The 20,515-nt window shown below is 33.0% G+C and overlaps 1 protein-coding gene across 5 annotated transcripts; it reads right to left on the reverse strand.

Annotated features, from left to right (window-relative positions):
- Positions 1 to 359: 359 nt before the first annotated feature.
- Positions 360 to 18,150, reverse strand: LOC126757210 (latrophilin Cirl). Of its 5 annotated transcripts, none has more exons than XM_050470917.1 (16): positions 18,109 to 18,150; positions 16,873 to 17,006; positions 16,227 to 16,416; positions 15,605 to 16,152; positions 15,174 to 15,542; positions 14,795 to 15,108; positions 14,399 to 14,726; positions 13,189 to 13,416; positions 12,908 to 13,127; positions 12,545 to 12,785; positions 8,965 to 9,130; positions 7,051 to 7,280; positions 6,871 to 6,968; positions 6,488 to 6,674; positions 4,623 to 6,415; positions 360 to 4,137 (listed from the first exon to the last, which is right to left on the reverse strand). In XM_050470917.1, the coding sequence occupies exons 3-16, from the start codon at positions 16,259 to 16,261 to the stop codon at positions 3,693 to 3,695; spliced, it is 5,202 nt and encodes a 1,733-aa protein (XP_050326874.1). In that variant the 5' UTR covers positions 16,262 to 16,416; positions 16,873 to 17,006; positions 18,109 to 18,150; the 3' UTR covers positions 360 to 3,692. The 5 variants fall into 5 exon arrangements, with proteins under 5 accessions (XP_050326874.1, XP_050326873.1, XP_050326872.1 ...); XM_050470916.1 differs by having other exon boundaries at positions 16,837 to 17,006; XM_050470915.1 differs by having other exon boundaries at positions 16,763 to 17,006.
- Positions 18,151 to 20,515: the final 2,365 nt, after the last annotated feature.

Raw genomic sequence — 20,515 nt, forward strand, 5'->3', positions numbered from 1 at the left:
AACATTTAAGCACCTCGAAATACAATTTGTGCATTGTTTATGTTAACATCGTAACTATTTCCGATAAATAACTAACATTTAATAGGTGGTTTACTAAATTCGGTCGTAAATGTTGCTATATCCGATGATTTCGAAATCAGAAGTGTTATGCCGTAATAATTATCGATAACGCTTATGTGAGTAACAAACAAATTTTGTTGTTGTTGTAGCTGCAGTTAATATTCCTGTAATAATTTCGGGGAACGGTGCGGGGTTGACAGGCATTGGCCGGCTAAAATTCGGACCCGTTCCGACCGCATTGACGGGGAAACAATTTTGGTCACTCTATTCCGTTTACGTTATAAATAAAACACAAACACTTATTACATTAAAATGATTTTAGTATATTTAAATATACACATTTTTACTTATTTTTTTTTTAGAAAAAAATGCTTTAACATTTCTTGCTATATAATTTTTCTTCTTGCAATTTTCATTTTGTGTCTTTGTATTGTGTTTTTGTTGCGAATTCCTTCGATAAATATTTTCTTTCTTCAATATATTTTCTTATAGACTTTTTAATATACAAAATGGGTCCGACCAGATTTTAACCTTTACGACGTCACGCCTTCCAACCTTCAACTGCGTGAAAATATTAGCGAATTTTAAAACACACACTTTCAGCGACATAAACATGATCGATACATACTCTTTTGTTTTTTTTTTTTTTGTTTGGATTTTTATTTTCTTATATATATGTATATATACGTATATATGTGTATATATAGATTTATTTATTCATTTAATATTTATAAATGTACGCGCGAAACTTACTGCTATTTTACATATACATTTAAAGTTTTTTTTTCACGATTCCTTTCATATTTCAGCATTTGCTCTGCGCCTTCTATACGACGTTTGTGGCAACAACACAATACTAAACTTTTTATTATTTACTATTTTTTAGTGTATATATTTCTCAGTTAAACATTATTTACTCATCAATTTGTTTTACATACAATATATTTCAAATATACAAGTTACATAGAGCTATGGCAGCGTGTACACATATAAAACAAAATTAAAAAAACGTTATAATATGCAAAAACTAAACAAAAGCAATACTATGTTATTAATATACATACATACAGTGAAATTATTTGCAATACAAAATAAAAAATCAAATTCAGCCATATATAATATTTATAGTTACAAAATTATCGCAACGCATTTTTGCTGCTTTTATAGCAGCATTTAAAAAAAAAATAACAAAAATAAAAACAAAATTGCATTGCGTTTCCTTTTAGACTTACAATGTAATAAATGCCTATATCTGCTTTATTACTATTAATTTTTAGTACAATATTTATAAATGTATGCATAGTACTCAATTTTATTGCATGTATATACATATGTATATATGCAAGTATATAAATTACACAATTTGTGTGCGCAAGTATTTTTATATGCTACAAATATGCTATAATTTTAATACAATCCTTCGTGTTTTATTTTTTTTTTCGCCAAAATCACACATAACTACGCCTAAATGCTTACGCGTTTAATTTTTTGTTTTTATTTTTCAAACGTTCATGCTACTCTTTCGTCATTACTAAATACAAATTACTTGCGTTTATTGTTATTTAAAGTGTTGCATTTAATTTATTAGTTTACTTTTTGCTTTTGTTTTGCTGATTTTTGGTGCGCAGCGATTTGTAAATTACAACAACACATAGAAAATGTATACGAGTGTCCTACATGCAGATTGTTTCATTGTCGCGAACTATTTCGGGTTGCATATAAACCGTTGCTTTAGTTTTTGCTTTTAACCATTACTTAATACTCAACACTTTTCATAAAAGTTTTCATTTATTTTCTCTAGAGGCTGATTTATATTTTTTATACACTTTAAAACACTACAATTTTTTAGTTTGCCTATTTTTCTTTTTTTTTTATATTTGTTTGAAAGATTTAGTTGGTGCGATTTTGTAATTTAAGTTGCTGTTGTTATTGTTGGACCACAATTTGCTGTTATGTTTCTATATATGTATATTGTATCCTAGCAAAGGGACACAATTTCAATTTTCTTCTATGCATTAAATTTTTTCCTGCAACTAATGCGCCTCGCCGTGAAAATACACAATTAACAACAACATAGGTTAGTGCATGCGTTTGTTGTGGCCGCACAACTACACACACAATAATTATTTGAACATTTATTTGCCTTCTCATTCTCATAGGTCAGTAGCTACACTAATGTACAACAACTTTAGTTCGACAGGATTCGAGTGGAGGTATTCGATAGCGTTTTTAGTTATTTACTTATTTATTTTGTTTGAAGTTTAAAGGACCTTTGCTTTTTTTGTATTTTTTTAGCAATTATGTAAGTAGGTTTTAACGGATTTTGAAAGTTTGGTAGACTGAAAATTTATTGATTGTGAAGTGTAGGATTCTCAATTAGTTTTGAAAACGACTTTTGGAGTTTAGTTTTTAGTTACGACGCCAAATTCGCAAAAATTTGACAATTTCAATTAATTAACATATTTATGCGCTTATTTATAATTACAGTAGAAGCGTTAGTTTTTAGTTGCACTTAAAGACTATGTTGATCGCATTTAAATTATTATTTTTTTTACAATTTAAAGAGATTTAGGAAATAAACGAAATAAGTTTTAAGAAAATTTGACAAATTAGGCAGTCATTGAAAACGGTAGGAGTTTTAAAATAGCGCAAAGTTGTATATGTTGTTTTTTAAATAAATGTTGAAAAAATAATTAAAAATAATAAATCTTCATGTCAACCAAAGAAATCAAAACAAACGCAGAAAATGTATACAAATAAAATAACAGGGTGATTACGGGAAAATTTTATAAACTTTAGCATGACAGTTGAACAAAAAATTGCAGGTTGTAAATCTTAAGCATATTTTAAAGCAAACGAAGTTAATTTTTGAACGCAAAAAATGTTAAATTATTTTAATTTTTAAATTTGCTTAGAAAAAAAATTCAGTCAAACTATAAATATAGAGAGCAAAGCGAAATATACTCAAAAATATAAAATTTAGTTTAGAAAATTAAATAAAACGTATTCCCTTTAAAAATGTAAAAGCTAAAATTAAACAAAAATCCACCGTTTAAAAATCTTAAAGTCAAACAAAACAAAAATAAAATTTAACCTCCACTATTATCTGCGTTAAACGACGTATACTTGCAAGAAGCGTGCCCTAACAAACAAAAAAAAATTGCTACTTAATAGTTGCTTAAAGCTTTAAAGGTAACAACAAAAAGTTTCATACTTTTTACAACTGCAAAACTCAATGGCTTGGTTTTCTTGAGTGTGTGTGTGTGTTTCGCGCAGCTGTGCTGGGAATCGTATGGTGTGCAGTAGGAGTTTTATAGTTTCTCATTGTCATATACATACATACATTTATAATATACCTTTTGTTTTTAATTACTTTTAACATTTCATAATTTATTATTATTAGTTTCCTTACTTCAACCGACGCTTAACACGTATGACATACACACATACATACACGATTAGTAAATGCCTATAAACCGAGCTATGATTTCAGCCGAAAAAACAAAAGCTAAACACTAATGTCTTACGCTCTTATAGCCTGTTTTTTGCCATACGCTATGCAGTTAAGCTTATATATATTTATAATTACACTACCTCACCTATGTGTGGGTTGGTTGAGATGCGCATGCACTTCATTTGGGTAACGGTTCGAGATAACAACGTACCGTATTATTCTCATCCAGCATTGCAGAAATGTTCCGGCCAATTGGTTGTGTGTGCGACGATGACGGTGTTGTTGCTGTTAGTGTTGTTGGCGACACTTGTTGCCTCTTCGACAGCGGATATTGTTGCGCTGGCTGTTGATTTGCCGGCGGTAAAGGCGGACCTAGACCGCTTCCACCACCACCCGCAGCGCCGCTGCTATTATGAGTCGTCGTGAATAACTCATGCACACCTATTCGATTATTCGGTGAGATCTTTTTTATGGCGCGTATTGAGCTCGCGCCGCCACTGCCACCGCCGCTAATGCCAAAAACCGTCGCACCGCTTGACGCTGCCGCATTGTGGTGATCAAAGTATGCCGCCGCCGCTGCCGTTTTATCATTTAATGAGGCCTCGGCTTTCTTGCGTTGCCTTCTGTAGAAGGGAAAGAAAGAGATAGAGTGAATGACGTGAAACAGAAATAAGAAAGATAGGGGAGGAGAGAAATAAGAAGGGAAAGAGAAAAGAAGGCAGAGCAAAGAAAAGAGAGGGGGAAAGGAGAGGAAAGAGAGGGAAGAAGAAAGAGCGGAAAGGAGACGATAGAGAGAGAAAGGGGGAAAAGAGAGAGTGGAAGGAGAAAGAGAGAGAAAAAGGAGAAAAAGAGAGGGAAGAAGAGAAAGAGAGGGAAGAAGAGAGAGAGAGAGGGAATGAGAAAGAGAGTAATGAGAGAAAAAGAAAGAGAGAGTGGAAAGGAGAAAAAGACAGGAAATGAGAGAGAGATCGAGAGGAAAGGAAAAATAGGAGTGAGAGTAAAAGAGAAAAAGCAGTGAGAGAAAACAAGAGGGGAGAGCGAGAAGGAGACAAAAATTACAGTTATAGTCAAAAGACAAAATTAATACACGAAAAGTTTCAATACTTACTGAAACCGCCGCTGAAACTCTTCATCTTGCAAGGCAATCAGTCGCCGCATGCGTTCGTCACCCTGTGGCAGTCCGCGTCGCTGCGCGTTTTCTCCATCATCGTCGTCCTCCTCGCTGGACGCGCCGCTCTCCGCGTGACCATATCGACTGCCACTGTTGCCTACACCTGCGCCAACGACGCCATTTCGCGCCGCCTCATAATGATGCCTTTGACGCAGCTGTTGCCGACGCATAGCGCTACTACTAACACCGCCACGACCATTGTTCACTACCACATCATTGTCGCAATCGTTTACATCATCGTCATCATCATCATCATCGTCGTCGACATCGTCATTATCACGACCATACATATTCAAATCCATTTCGTAATGTTGTACATCGGAATTACGATTGCTGAGAATCTCCTCATAAACCGGCCCATCACCGCCCATTGAATTTTGATTGTAGTACTGTTCGCTGCCCGCGCGTCCGCTCGGGTCGTACTCCTCGTGGCTCAGATCACAGTTGGAATGCTTATTTCTATAGTAACGCTGTGTTGGCGTGTGTGCGACACCTATAAACTCTGGCGAGTGATGATGTGGATAATGGTAGGCGTGCGATGCGGGCGCTGGCGGTGGTGGCAATTGTGAGCTGGCGCGTCGTCCCAAATGCAACAAATGCGCATGCGCAGCGGCTGCTGGCTCCAATTGTTCCTCATCTGAGGACAATTGCTGTTGTTGTTGTTGTTGCTGTTGATGATGTGCTGCCAGCATCATGGCCGCTGATGCATGCCGCCGGTGTTGTTGTTGCTGCTGTTGATGTTGTTGTTGCTGATAGTAGGCAGCAGCACCGACCGCCTCATCGTAGTGCGGATATTGTTGCTGCTGCTGCTGCTGTTGTTGCTTCAGCGTGGTCTTCTTGTATGACGGATAGAAAAGTATTTGCTGCGACGCCGCTGTTGTGCGACTGTGCAATGAACCGCTCGGCGATTCACCGCCAATACCGCTGCCGCGCTTCTTCTTGCCATGCGGCTGATGCTTTTGCGTCCAGTAGAAGAACTCATGCGCCTGCTGGGGCGCAACCGCGTTACCGACGTAATCGCGCGGATGGGCCAGGCTCAATGCATTGTTGTTGCCGCCAACTGGATTACCCATTTGCTGCTTCCAACCATAGTAATCCGGCTGATGGTAGTACGCCTCTTGTGGTCCACCGGCCGCTCCAATCATTTGCTGCTTTTGACCACCGAAAATCAAATGCGTCGATCCAGCCGATGAGGTGGGTGAAGTGTGACCAGCGCTGGGCGTACGCAGCCCACCACTGCCGCCAACTGAGTGCACGGCATTCGCGCCACCGCGTTCCAGCACAATATGCCCTTGCATGGCATCAATAATGGAGTGGCCACCCTTGCCGTGCTGCAACGTCATATTGCCGCCGGCGCCCTTCACCGTATCCATATCGGCATCACTAGTTAACGACAGATTGCGCGCATCATTCAATTCACAATCTGATGATGCAATAATGGCATCCTCAGCGGCCGATATAATACCGCCGGTGTCATCTGATACCAAACCCTCGCCGCCGATTGGCAATTTGGACTTTTTCAATTGCACCGTGTTCGAGTTGCCACGATGTGTGCCGGAAAGTGTACCACCGCCGCTACCGTTGCCTGGACCGATACCACCGCCACTGCCGCTACCACTGCCAATACCGTTATTGCCGACGATGCCCGAGGAAATTGAGGTCTTCGAGCAGCGCAAACACTTTGGCAACCAAGAATTTTGCCGCACATATTTACGATATTCCCGACGAATCTGTAGGAAATTATAAAAAAAAAGTTAGAAAATAAGGATGTTTGAATAAGGTTAAGCGCTTGCGCAGCTTACCTTCTCATTTTGTATGCAATGAAACACGAAAATATACAATCCCATTAGTGTGTTGAAACTAATGAAAAGATAACCGCATACAACGGCCAAGTCGTCCTCCGCTTTGGCCAGGCGTAGATAATAATAGGCGGATATCCATACGGCGCTTAGTAGTAGTAGGAAAATGAAGGAGCAACGCATGTCGAAACTGTAAACAAAATTAAAAAAAAATGTTAAAAATAAGAAAAAACTTCAACGAAGCTATAAAGCTCTTCACAGATGCATTTCTTATAGCGTAAAAGAGTATAAAAGGATCATTATCTTGGTGTTGATAAGTCAGTGTGCTTTAACCGGTCCGATCTGAACAATATATTCGGAAATTGTACAATTACGATTTTACTTACCGCACATTGGCGAGTCGCGTATGCTCTTTATTTTTCAGCGTTGTGTGACTCTTGCGACACATAATGACCCATGACAAGAAGGTGTAACCCAAAGCACTCTAAAATATTACACAAATCCGCATTGAATACCATCGTTCCCAAGTAAAATTTATTTACACAAATATATACATTCGCACTTACCAGCAAAAATAGCAACACAGGTGCCACAAAACTCGAATAGAACAGCGTATTCGCCTCCATCAGCACACAAAAGTCATTTTGTGTGTAGGTATTTGGATTAATGACCAGTGAAATGGCCACAATTGTGAGGGATAAACCGTAGGAGAGTAAATAGTAACAATTCACTTTGGAAGTCTGATCAACTTCGAGTAACATGTCATCGGTGGTTAGTGTGGAATACGATTGGAATGCTGAGAAAAAATTGCGATGAATAGAAATTTTTTGAGAAATTTAGATAATTTAGAATTAGATAAAAGAAAACAAAAATTTGGAATAAAAAAATGGAATAACAAAATAAATAGTATAAAATAAATTTATAATAAATAAAAAAAAAATCAATTTAGATATTAAAAATAAAAATAATTTAGAAAAAAATTTAATGAAAATAAATTAAAATAATAAAATTTATTTAAAAAAATTAGAATTGAAAAAATTATAATTATAAAAACTAAAAATTGAAAAAATATAATATAAAAATCAGAATTAAAATAGAAAACATAATTAAAAATATTAAAAGTTAAATAAATTTTTTAATACAATAATGCGGAGTAAAAGCAAAATTTAGAATAAAAACCAGAAATTAGAATAAAAAAGTTTCTTTTTAAAAACGTTCGAAATGAAGAAATTTATAAATAAAAAAATATTACAACTAAAAATAGAATTGCAAAAAAAATCTAATAAGACAGAATAGAACAAACAAATTAAAATCAAAAAAAAATTTATATAATTAAAAAAAATTATAAAATTAAAAAATAAATTATAAAATGAAAAAAAAATAATAAAATTAAAAAATAATAATAAAATAAAAAATAAATAATAAAGTTTAAATTAAAAAAAAAAAATTAAATAAAAAAGTTTTAATAAAAAAAATATTAGAAATAAAAAAAATTGAATTAATAATTAAGGAGGGCTAAGTTCGGCGATAACCGAACACTTTATACTCTTGGGTATACTCTTGGATTAAAGCCAGCTTCCTTCAAGTACATAAAGCTTCTTAGTCACATAGGATTTATTGCGAGTTTTCACACGATCTTATTCATTCTGCACCGTTATAATAAAAATATATGCGATATAAAGTCAGCCGGAAGTTCTAAAACCTTTATATTAGGTGCATATGTATATGGCGACTAAGGGAAATATTGACACTAACGACCCATTTGTAGCACACAGATATATTACTAACAGGAAAGAATTCTCTCTGAATTTCAATTATATATATCTCATACTGACCGATATTTTCGGTAAAAAGTCAACTAAAAGCACTGGGTCCACATATTCACTACCTAGGGACTTGAACAGTTTTGGTTCGATTTAATAAATTTTTAGTTATAACGTGGCACTAGGTTTGAAAAAATAGTATATTAAAAAAAAAAAAACAATTAAAAAATTAAAATTGCCAATAAAATGGTATTAAGAAATAAATTTAGATTAAAAAAATTAGAAAAACAAAAAATCAATGATTATAAATAAATAAACTAAGCAATAAAAATAGTTTAGTATTGGAAATTAAGGCTTGCCATCATAGTTTTTTTTATTTATGATATAATCTACTGTTTATTTTTTATTTTGAAAATTTCGCTCATATTTTTAGTTTTAACCTTGCTGTTACGGCCTTCGGAGTTCATAATTTTTTCCAATATTATGTATATTCACAACTATCATAGCATAAAAAATAAACTGCTCGACAAAATAAACGGTACTTATAAGAATATACTTTAAGTTATCAAAAAGAGTTCCTTGTGTATCAAATGAAATTAAAATAACGGATTTTCATAATTTTTTTTAATTACCAAAATCACTTACTGAACCTCAATTGAACACTGACGACTTAATAACTAGAAGAATCAAAAAAGGAATTATAAAACCTTAACTCACCTTCGAAACAGAACCACGCTATCGCCGATAATATCGAACAATGTAGGAAAACAGTAGTGAAACCACAAAGGATACTCGTCTCATTCTGCTCAATGCCAATTAGGAAAAGAATTTCAATGAAAAGTAGGCATATATAAATGCTGCGATAGATGGAAGTGCGCGCAGACTGCAAAAAATATGAAAAAAGAATAGCGAAAATTTGGAAAAATTCTTTCAAAAAAGTTGAAAAGCAGTTTATGTCATTCAAGTGAAAATAAAAGATAGTTTGCTGTTGTTGTAGGTGGTGGTTTACAATTAACAGCAGTTGCGCTCAGCTTTTCGTCGTAGATAAAACAGTAATTTATAATGCAAGTAATTTGTAGAGTAATAATACAGTTATATAAGCACTAAGCAAATACTTTTCGAAATTATAAAAAAAAAGAAAAAGTTTCGAAATTGCAACAAAAAAATAATAGAAAATATTCTTCGAAATTACACTAAACAAAAAAATACAATTTTTGAAAGTTACAGAAACAAAAAATAAAATCGAAATTTTCTTCGAAGTTACCGAAATAAAAGTTTAATTCTTTTAAAAATTGCAAAAAAATCGAAATATTTTTTTTTAAGTTCCAAAAAAAATTTTGAATCCAAATTTTGCTTTCGAAATTACAAGAAAAGTTCGATTTTTTTTCGAAGTTAGAAGAGAAAGTTTAGAAAAAATATTTCGAAGGTAGAAAAAAACGAAATTGTTCAAAAATTAGAGAAAAAAAATTCGAAACTACAAAAAAAGTTTTTAGTTATTTTTTGAAAGCTATTTAAATTCACTTGGAATATTCGAAAGCGCACAAAAATTCGATTAGAATCGATTCTAATGTTAGACAAATAAACAAAATTGTTTCAAAATTACAGAGAATTAAATTCGAAATTTTTTTCGAAGCTAGTTAAGTTCAAATTTCCCCAAAAAAATAGAAAAAATATTTCAAAGTTAGAAAAAAAGAAATTGTTTAAAAGTTCGAAAAAAATTTTCGAAGTTACAAAAAAAGTTGTTTCTTGAGAAAAATTATTTTTATGTAACCTAATCTGTTTAAATTTAATTCGTACAGTCAATTCGTTACAAAAAATTAAATTCGAAATTTTTTCCGAAGTTAGTTAAGTTTAAGTTTCCAAAAAAAATTAGAAAAAAAATTCGAAACTACAAAAAAAGTTGTTTCTTGATGGAAAATTATTTTTTGAAAGCTATTTAAATTTACTTCGAATATTCGAAACCGCACAAAAATTCAAATAAGTTCAATTCTAATGTTAGAAAAATAAACAATTGTTTCAAAATTACAAAAAATTAAATTCGAAATTTTTTCGAAGTTAGTTAAGTTCAAATTTCCCAAAAAAAATATGGAAAAAATATTTCGAAGTTAGAAAAAAACGAAATTGTTTCAAAATTACAAAAAATTAAATTCGAAATTTTTTTCGAAATTACAAAAAAAGTTGTTATGTGACTGAAAATTATTTTTATGCAATTAAATTTTTTTTTTAATTTTACAAGTGACAGCTGACGCTTATAGTTTTTGTAATTTTCGTACGGTTAAATTTTAAGTTAGCAAAAATTCAAAAAATAAATATTAATAAAAATTGGTAACAAAATTTAAAAAAATTATGTATTAGCAAAAATTCGTTAAAAATTGTGAATATTAACTGTTGAACTGTTTTGTAAGTTTAATATTGTTCGAAAAAACGTCAAATATAAAAATGTGTTTTTGCCATAATTTTGAAACTTAAAAAAAAAAAATATTTAAATTTAAAAATTGTGAATATTAACTGTTGAACTGTTTGGTAAAGTGAAAATTGTTCGAAAAAATGTCAAATATAAAAATATGTGTTTTTGCCATAATTTTTTTGCAGCCATAATTTTGAAACTTAAATTTGACTTTTTAGAATACATATAAGTTTTTTTCTAATTTCGTGCTTAAATTTAAGTATTTCTTTTGTTTTATAACTGTATTAATAATTTTATAGTAAAGTGGTGGTGGTTTTTGGTATTTTTGGATATTATAGGATAGGTTGTAGACAAACAGCAAATGAGACGAATATTAAAGAACAAAAACTACACAATAATTACAACAAATTTAATTAAATTAATGAACACAATGACAAATGAACGAAAAAATTCAAGTTTTCAAATAGACAAAATGACATTTATTATTTTAATTATTATTTTGCATGAAATGTGATGTGATAAGACTTGAAATAAATGTCAAATTTAAATACATATATTTTAAGCTAACTTATATAAAAAATATATATAAACAAAAATTAACATAAAAATGGATATGCAGTCTAAAAGCTAAATTTACTAAAACGAAACAAAAAATGCTACATAAAACATACAAACTAAATAGCGCATAAAACTAAGAAATGTATGTTATGAAATTCTATAAGAATACACATATATTATAAGGCACTAAAATATAAAATTTACTTACGTCACTGCTAAAAAAAATTATACTTAATAGTATATCACATTTACTACTACAGTAATCAGTACAGATAACAATGAAATGCGTTTAAAATTAAATAAAAATAATTTAAAATTAAAATTAAATTTCTTTCAAACATGCTATGCAATGCTACTTAAGTAAATACGCTGTTTTTCAGTTTTTTCACATGCGACTAAACTAAGCTACACATATACTTACATATACATAACCTATAAACTACTTAAAATAAATTTTAGTTATTATACAGTAAACAAAGCATGTAAATTGCTTTAAATATTTCACCACCACCACCACTTATACTGTAAATCTTCCATATTGCCTTGCATTATAATATTATTTGTATTCGTATTCGCATCGCTCAAGCGATTGTTGGCGCCCACATTGTTGTTGCTGTTATTGCGATTGACATTCAAATTATTATTGCTGCCGGCATGTTGCAGCGCCGCCGCGATTGTGGCAGCGGCCGCCATCGCCGCCACCGATGTGGTGTTACTCATCGACGTCTCCATGCTGCCGTGATGCGGTGTCGTATGTGCCGTAGCCGTACTAACATGCATATGTGTGGATGTCGCCGGCTGATTGAGGTTATGTCCGTGCGGATTGTGATGATGCGGCGGTTGCAAGTTCAAGTTTAAATTCAAATTATTCATTTGTAAATTACGTTGATTGTGTTGGGCGACGACAACGGCAGCGGCAGCAGCAGCCACAACTTGTTGCTGTTGCTGCTGCTGTTGTTGTTGTGCCGCCGCCGCTTGCTGTTGCAAGTTGAAATTATTCGCATTCAAATTGTTGCGATTGGAATTGCGTATGGAATTGTGTTGTATGAAATTTGTGGGCGCCGTTGTGCCAAGATGACTACCCGCCGCCGCACCCATTATATTTGGAATGTGTTGTAAATTCAATTGTTGTTGTATATTTTGTATATTATTTGTGGGTGCCGGTTGGCCGCCCGACGCAGTTGCTGCTGTCGTAGAAGAAGTTGTGGTAATCGCGAGCGTTTCATGCGTCTGATCGCGTATATTATTTTGACGACGGCCACTGCGTTGACGCTGACTGCCGCCGCCGATTTGACTACCACCACCACCACGTCGATTACGTCGCCCGCTTACCTTTATGAAAACGCCATTGAATATCTTCAACGTGAGCAAGGCGATGACGACGAACACCAGGCAAATGGCGACACTTATGTAGATGAGTATGCGCATATTGCCATCGAAGACGCCGAACAGCGAATGATTGTGCTCGTCCATGACATCCATGAGTATGGCAAAGTTGGTGAGATGATTGCACATGCAAATGCTGTGCGTGCGATTTGTTGACTCCAAAGTGCAGCCATTCGCTGACCATGCGCTGTGTGAGGCAAATTAAGAGGTGAACAATAAATTTAAAATGTTATAATTTAATAAATTTAAAATGTTATTATATAATTTATGTTATAATGTAAGCGTGTGTGTACAAAAAATGTGACTTACTGATCAATATAGTTCCAAAAGACGCAAGTCGGATTGGTTACATTTTCGGTTTTGATGTGTCGCAAGACTAATTTGATCGGTTGTGAGAGCTGTATGTGTCGTCCTTTACCCAAACTCGCTGATATCACCTTACTATTGAGTATGCGTATGCGTTGTTGTTGTAAATCAGCGCTTGCGCCCGAATCGTTGCGCTCGCTGGCCAGCAACGCTGTGTTGCGTACTATTTTGAAACGTGTTGAGTAAAAAATTAAAGTTTAATGTTTTTTTATAGTAAAACTTACCATAACTGCGCGAACTTTTTGTGTCAAAGTGGTCGTAAGACGGTTTCAAGATCGACTCCAAACGATCGAAGGCGGCGAATACTATGCGCACAAGGCCGCCTTCGCTGTTTTCCACGAGCGCGGTGCGCGGCAACTCTATGCGGTCGTCACTGATTTGCCATTGCTCGAGGTCGGGGAACACTTCATTGCCCTGAATGTTCTTAGTCTCCAAAACACGCACAGACAACACTGAGAAGAAGTAAAAGAGAAAAATTAAATAACTATGGCTTGGAAAATAATTTCTTTGATTTCGTTAAAAACAAAAATAATTATATCAATAAAAATATTATTTTTTTTTGTAAATTATAATTAAATTTAAAATTTTTTTAATAATATTTTTTGGGATTATAGTTTAGTATACATATGTATATATGTATATATTTTTTGTTTGGAAAATATAATTTGATATTTTTTTGTAAATTATAATTTAAGTTTTCTAATTATAATTCAATTTGTTTAATTATAATAAAAACAAATATTAATAATGTAAATAATTATTAAATATTTTTTGGGGATTTTTTTTTTAATTATTATTTTATAAAATCCACAATTATTTTATAATTTCTTTCAATTATTTCAGAACAGTGACTCAAAATAATCTGTTTGGATTGGAAAATAATATTTTTGACTTCGTTAAAACCAAAAACAATTATATCGATAAAAATATTATTTTTTTTTGTAAATTATAATTAAATTTAAAATTTTTTTAATAATATATTTTTGAGATTATAATTTAATATATTTTTTTTCATTTTTTAATTATAATTTAAAAGTTTTTGTTTTGTAAATTATAATTGAATATTAATTTTGTGTACATCATATATACTAATTCATATGCATATTTTTTGTAAATTATAATTTAATTTTTTTTATCAGAAATTAATTATTTTTTTAGAACTTAATTATTTTATTTTTTGGATAATTAAAAAATAATAATAATTTGTATAATTATTAATATTTTTGTTTTTAAGTATTTTTAATTATAATTTCATTTTATTTTTAATTATAAATTTCCAAGAAAAAATTATTATTAAATATTTTTTTGGAAATTATAATTTATTATTTTTTTAACTACAATTAAATGTTTTTAATTATAATTGCATTTTTTTTTTTTGAAAATTATAATTTATTAGAATTTTTTGTAATTTCCTCCATCATTTCCTTTACTTACGTATATTCTTGACCTTCTGCACAATATTGCGTTCACGTATGATGGTGTCGGCTAAAAGAAATGCATTATACTCCAGTCCAGTCAGCAATGATGTGGCAACACGCATTTGATCTTCCTGATTCAGATCCATCCATGAGGACAATTGTGATTCATCGAGCAAATTTGAACCAGTCTTTACCACACCATGTAGCAATTCTAATATAATAGCCTCACGCTGGCGCTGATCTGGTAAGGTCTCTTTGTCGTGGAACATTTTCTCCGACATGGTTTGTATGATTTTCGTAGTTACAAGCATGTCACCACCATATAAGGTTTTGCTACTAGTCACCTATTAGCAAGTAATTAAATGTCAACACATAATTTTAGTACAAAAAATGTGCAAAGCTTTATACAAACCTCCGATAGATCGTTTGCTATCGATATAACAGATGATTCGCGTTGATTTACGCGCACCTCCAAGCTATTTAGCCACAGACTGCGGCATTGCGTAAGATCTGGCGTCATGGGATGCCAAGTGGGCTCGAAATTGCCGATGCGTTGACTTAATCTATCAGCGGCATTTTCACAGCTACTGTTGCCATTACTGCTGCTGCAATTAGTACGTGGTATTGCACGCAATGTGGTGGTTTCCGCTATGCCACCATCCTCATCTTTGTAGTTGACGCGCTTCATAAGTACACAACGCCATTTGGCAATGCCAGTTGCGCCACCTAATAAAACAATTTATATTTACATATAAACATAGGGTATATGTAGTTATTGCATAGTATATTACCTGGACAGGGCTGCACATTTACATCGCCCACGCGTGTTATATTCCAGAAGAGATTACGCGCATTTGTTGGCCCGCAGAACATATTCGATTCATCCTCGGCCACCGCACCCAAACCCATATTGAGGTTATTTATATTGTTTATGGTGCGTATACCATTACTGCCACCGCTACCTTCAGCGCCCATTACATTGTTATTGTTGTTGCCAGCAGCATGTTGTTGTGTGGCGGTACTCTGCTGTTGATTGCCACGATTTTGTGCGGTTTTAGCGGTGAGTATGGTGCCGTCATCTGTGCCGCTGCCACCAACACCACTCAGTATGCGCGTATTGGGTGTGGTGGTTGTGTTGGACGGACCCACATGTGATTTGGCTATGCGTAATCATGTGTTTCAACTTAAGCATATAAGAATTAAATGAATTTGCTTGACTTACTTTGATTTGTGCCCGGCGTACGCGTTGATAAATCATTTTTCGCCGTTGGTCGCGTATTGCTGGCAGTACTATCAGCCGCATTGACGCCTTCCACAGGCGTTGCTGCATGATGTCCCGTATGATGATGATGATGCAACGGCGGTGGTGGTGGTAAACCATCATGTCTGTTGGAATTCTTTATCACCGTTGTATTATAGTTACCTTTCAGACGGCCGCCTGGTAATGTGGGTTGCGGTGGACCTGGCGTTGGCGGCAGTGTATGCCATAGGCCACCTGCCGATGGAATGCCACCATTGGCAGGTAGTGGTAGGCGCCCTGGTCCTTGCGGTTGCAACGGCACACTTGGATTAATTAGTGTGCTGCCATTCGCAAGCAATGGTGGATTATTCGCTAACACCCATGGCGGACTGGGTCGATTGGTGGTGGTTGATGTTTGTGCCGCCGATATGCATTGGTAATGCGCCTCGAGATACTTGTGTGTACCAGGACAGGGATCGCCAAACATACTCGTCGTTGCAAGCACACTGCAACTTTGTTTGTGTGCGCATCTAAAACACAAAACGAAATGTAGAAAATAATGGGATGTCGTAATGCATGCCTATAATTGTGAAATGCTACTTACTTTGAATTCAAAACGGTCAAACTCTTTGGGAACATGCAGTTTACACTCCATTCGACATTGCCATGGTCATTGCATATCGTTATCGAGAAGCGTCCGTAATTCGCACGTATTAAGTTGATCAGGTCGCCTGGATCGCATTCTATTGTTAATTTCTTACCTTCACAGGCGTATGCAGTTTGGTATTTGGGCGCTATTAAAAGAGGAAATCATATAATTAATAAACAAAAAAAAATTGTTTAATTTTTAATTTTTGCAACAGAGCAAGAAATTTTTCGTACATAGACATATGAAATATACAATGTAATGAATTATATAATGTATTATATGCATTTTTATAAATATAGTAATTAAAAGGTTGTGTTAAATGTCGTTGTTGTAGTTGATTTGGTTTGGTTTAGATTGGTTGGATGATGTTGATCTGAAAATAGATTAAAAGCTATGCATGGCAAATGTATGATTTTATAAACATGTAACATTTAAATACATAAGTATACAAATAGCAATAATTTGTGAGCACAATCATGTTTTTAGCCTACGTTAGATACTTAGAATGCTTCCAGGCATGCCTGCCACATGATTTCTTAGCTTTGTTGCTTATGTTCATAAATACCAATGCCATCTGTAATAATGTTAAAACTCAGCGTACACCTCCAGACATATTGTGAACCAGTTCAAGATACATCGCCATGTTGATGAGTCACCATATGCTGCTTTCTTTCCGTCCGTTTTTTTCGCTCATGAAATGAAGTCATAGTTGAAGTGGAGATAAGTGCGGCTAGACTGTAAAAAAATGGACAAAATTAACAACATTTGAACAAATTTCTGTATATACATCAATTTTAGTTCTGCATGTCGCCGAATTCAATCAAACAATAACGAAATGGCGACTTTTAAGCAAATACTGATATAGGTTGTACCTACACATTCATGAACCACAAAACAAATAAAATGTATTGAAATACCATAAGCACTAATGTGGTGTGTGAGGATAAGTAAATACCAGAAGGTATTACTGGATTTCAATGGAATGCACTCACGTAGTCCGTGTTCAGCAACGCTTTGTGTTTCTTATTCGTAGCAGTTCGCTGCGACGTTTTTCGGCATTCGTGTTCTTTTTTCTTTCGTAGTACAGCACTTTTAGCGTTAAAGCACACAGTGAAAGGGAAAATCTCCATTCACAGCACATTCCAATTACGACCAAAGAGATAGCAATAAAGCAACGAGCACTTTTGCTGCAAGCATGAAAATAACCCGAACAACGAGCAGTTGTATGCATCGGCATTGACACAACACGAAATGTGCAACGTTCAACAATGCATTCTCAATGCAATGCTAAGTGTTCCAGTTCTTAATATTCCATGAGCTACATTTTTTATAACACACTATCCGTAAGTGCAGTCGACTTTTTTAAAGTATGTATAAAAAAAAATCACCGAAAAACTTTGATTTTGTAACACAATTTTAGTATTTAAAATCTATTCAGCTAATTTTTTCCTGTTTTTAATACACTTTTTAGCATTTATTTTACTAACAAAGGCCAACACAACCATCTGCTGCTGCACCACTTTACATTATAAATGTTATTTACAGCGGTTAGCAACATCATGCTGTTAAAATTGCGCTTCAATTTACAGCGCGGCTTGTATAAATAGCATTTTAACAGCGGCGCCCGACATTTTTCACTTGCCTACTGTTAAAAACTTTCCCCAGTCAATTGATGGCTCAAAGTTAAACAAAGAAAAATTCTTCAAATTTCACTTTTTTCGAAAAACCTTTGATGCAATCATCATCTATAGTTGCTGTTTACTATATTTATGCACATTTGACTATTTAAATGTAATTAAAATGACAAATAACACAAAAATATTCTGGAGCTACACACCTTTGATTTGACTACTTGTAAAAATTCTCTACACTAAATAAATGTCGAATGCAAAGCGAAAATGTTAATTGGGCGAACAAAATGGAATCAGAAAACTAGTGGATTTCAGAAAAACCAAATTGAGGGTTTGCGGAGACAATTTCAAGTCTCCAAAACTACTTAGATACGTAATTGCACATACATATAAATTAATATTAAATGAAATTAAATGCGTTATGTTCAAATATTAATTATTTTATTTCTATTTTAAATAAATTATGTATGTTTTGATTGACATTTCTGTAGAAATTTATGCTTGCGGCAAAGCAGTTTATCATAAAAAATCTAAATTAAAACGAATTAACTCAGTTCATCTTCCTTAATCAACGAACATGAAAACGACAGACGAGGCTCCAAATTAAGTGGATAAGTTTTGAAATACCCTCCAATAGAAACGAACTTAAGTCAACTTTCTTCTGCTATCGATATCCAATCGATAACTATTTATTCCCACAGGCTCGCTAAAAATTAAAATTTATTTGTAGTCAAGTGCTGTCTCTTCAGCATAATATTTATTTTTGAAGCATTCTGAGCTGTACCAATAGGAACTACTATCGACTAGCTGTTAAAGCATTTGCTCCCTCATATGGGTAAGAACAGCTGGTGCTTTTTCCTGTACAGATATACATAAGTTTAGTTAGCTGCTGGCTAAGAAACATACATACATAGTATGTACATATGTACATATGTACAATGCGTATGTGTACAAGCTGCTTCATTCATTGGTCTCAAGGTTGAAATGTGTTCGGGTATTTTATTTCCTGTCCCCAATTTTACCCCTTCACTCCATATACATATGTATGTATGTATGTATGTATGTACGTCGGTATGTACAAACAAAAGTAGTTTGCTTTACTAAACCAAAGACAAAATATTTAAATATTTGCATTTTGAAAGCCTTTCATACATAAATTCCATCATCAATTAAAATTTTATAATTTTTGTATATTTTCTTAGCCAAATAAAAGACATGACAAATTTAATACTTTTTTTTAAATTTTATTGACAGACACTATGGCAAACAACGACATCAATTTTATATTGACAAATTTATAAGTTAGTGGGATTATTGAATATAGAGTTTATACAGTGCCGCTTAGACACTTTGCAATAACAACTATCACATACAATGTATGTATGTATATACACAGTTCCAAATACTTATACATATCTATACAAATATTAACTATGGCATTCTTCTTTATTTAAGTAACTACACATTTTATCGCATATCATAAGTTTAAGTACTAAAACAATTAATCAATTCCTTAATCTTAAAACTAAAAAAATTAAGCATAATTAAATAAAGTATAACTCACTTGTTTTAATTTTTTTTTTGTTTAATATTTGATATATTAAAATTTATACATATGTATGTTAACATGTGTTGCCTGATATGTTATAATTGAAATCGGTTGCGACAGGCTTAATACAATTTGTGTGTGCCTGATGCCTCATGCATCTTTATTAAGTAGAATATTTTTCATTCTGCAGACATACTTATATACATATATGAACATATATTATTGTATATTTTCTGCCTGTATGTACATATGTAAGAACATGTCAGTGTAGATGCACTTCAATTGAATCCGCACAGACATAAAAATAACTATTTCTAAATATTCCGTTGGTGAAATTGCCTTAAGCCTCAAACTAATTGCTACATACATACATACTGTACATGTAATGCTTAGAGTCATCAGTCTGTGATAAAATAATAATAAAACAAAATTAAGTAAATTGTGTCCACAATTGTACATTTGTCCGTTGTTACTTACGAGTATATGGGTCAAAGCAAATGTATTTATTGTATTGTACATTTCATGTTTTCAAATTAATTGCAGCCATTCAATTAACGATCACAAATGATCACATATTCGATAGAAAGTTATTAAGAGTATAGCTTTGTGAAAGACCGTCTTAAGGGTATTGAGTGGCTTTTATTGGGGGTGACTATTGATAGTAATCTTGTGTTCTTATTTATTGCGGGGAAATGCACACACACGTCAAATGCACTTATATATATGTATGTACATATATTTATTTATGTGTATTGCTGGCAAGCGTGAGAAAATGATTTCCGAAACAATATGACATGATGGGAATGGCACATGGTTGGTCATGAATAGCAGTGTTCGCAATTAATTTTATTTCTAGCGAAATGTTGTTTAAACAAATTTATTGATAAAATATAAATTAATAATAAATATAATTATTAATAAAAAAATATTATAAAGAAAATTATTAATAAGAAAATATTAAATTAAAATTAAATATTAAAAAAAAAAATAAATAAACGAGATTGAAAAAATTAAAAAAAAAAATACGATTGAGAACAAGAAATTCATAATAAAAAAATATTAAA

This window comes from Bactrocera neohumeralis, chromosome 4, assembly GCF_024586455.1.
Source record: "Bactrocera neohumeralis isolate Rockhampton chromosome 4, APGP_CSIRO_Bneo_wtdbg2-racon-allhic-juicebox.fasta_v2, whole genome shotgun sequence".
Lineage (NCBI taxonomy): Eukaryota > Metazoa > Arthropoda > Insecta > Diptera > Tephritidae > Bactrocera > Bactrocera neohumeralis.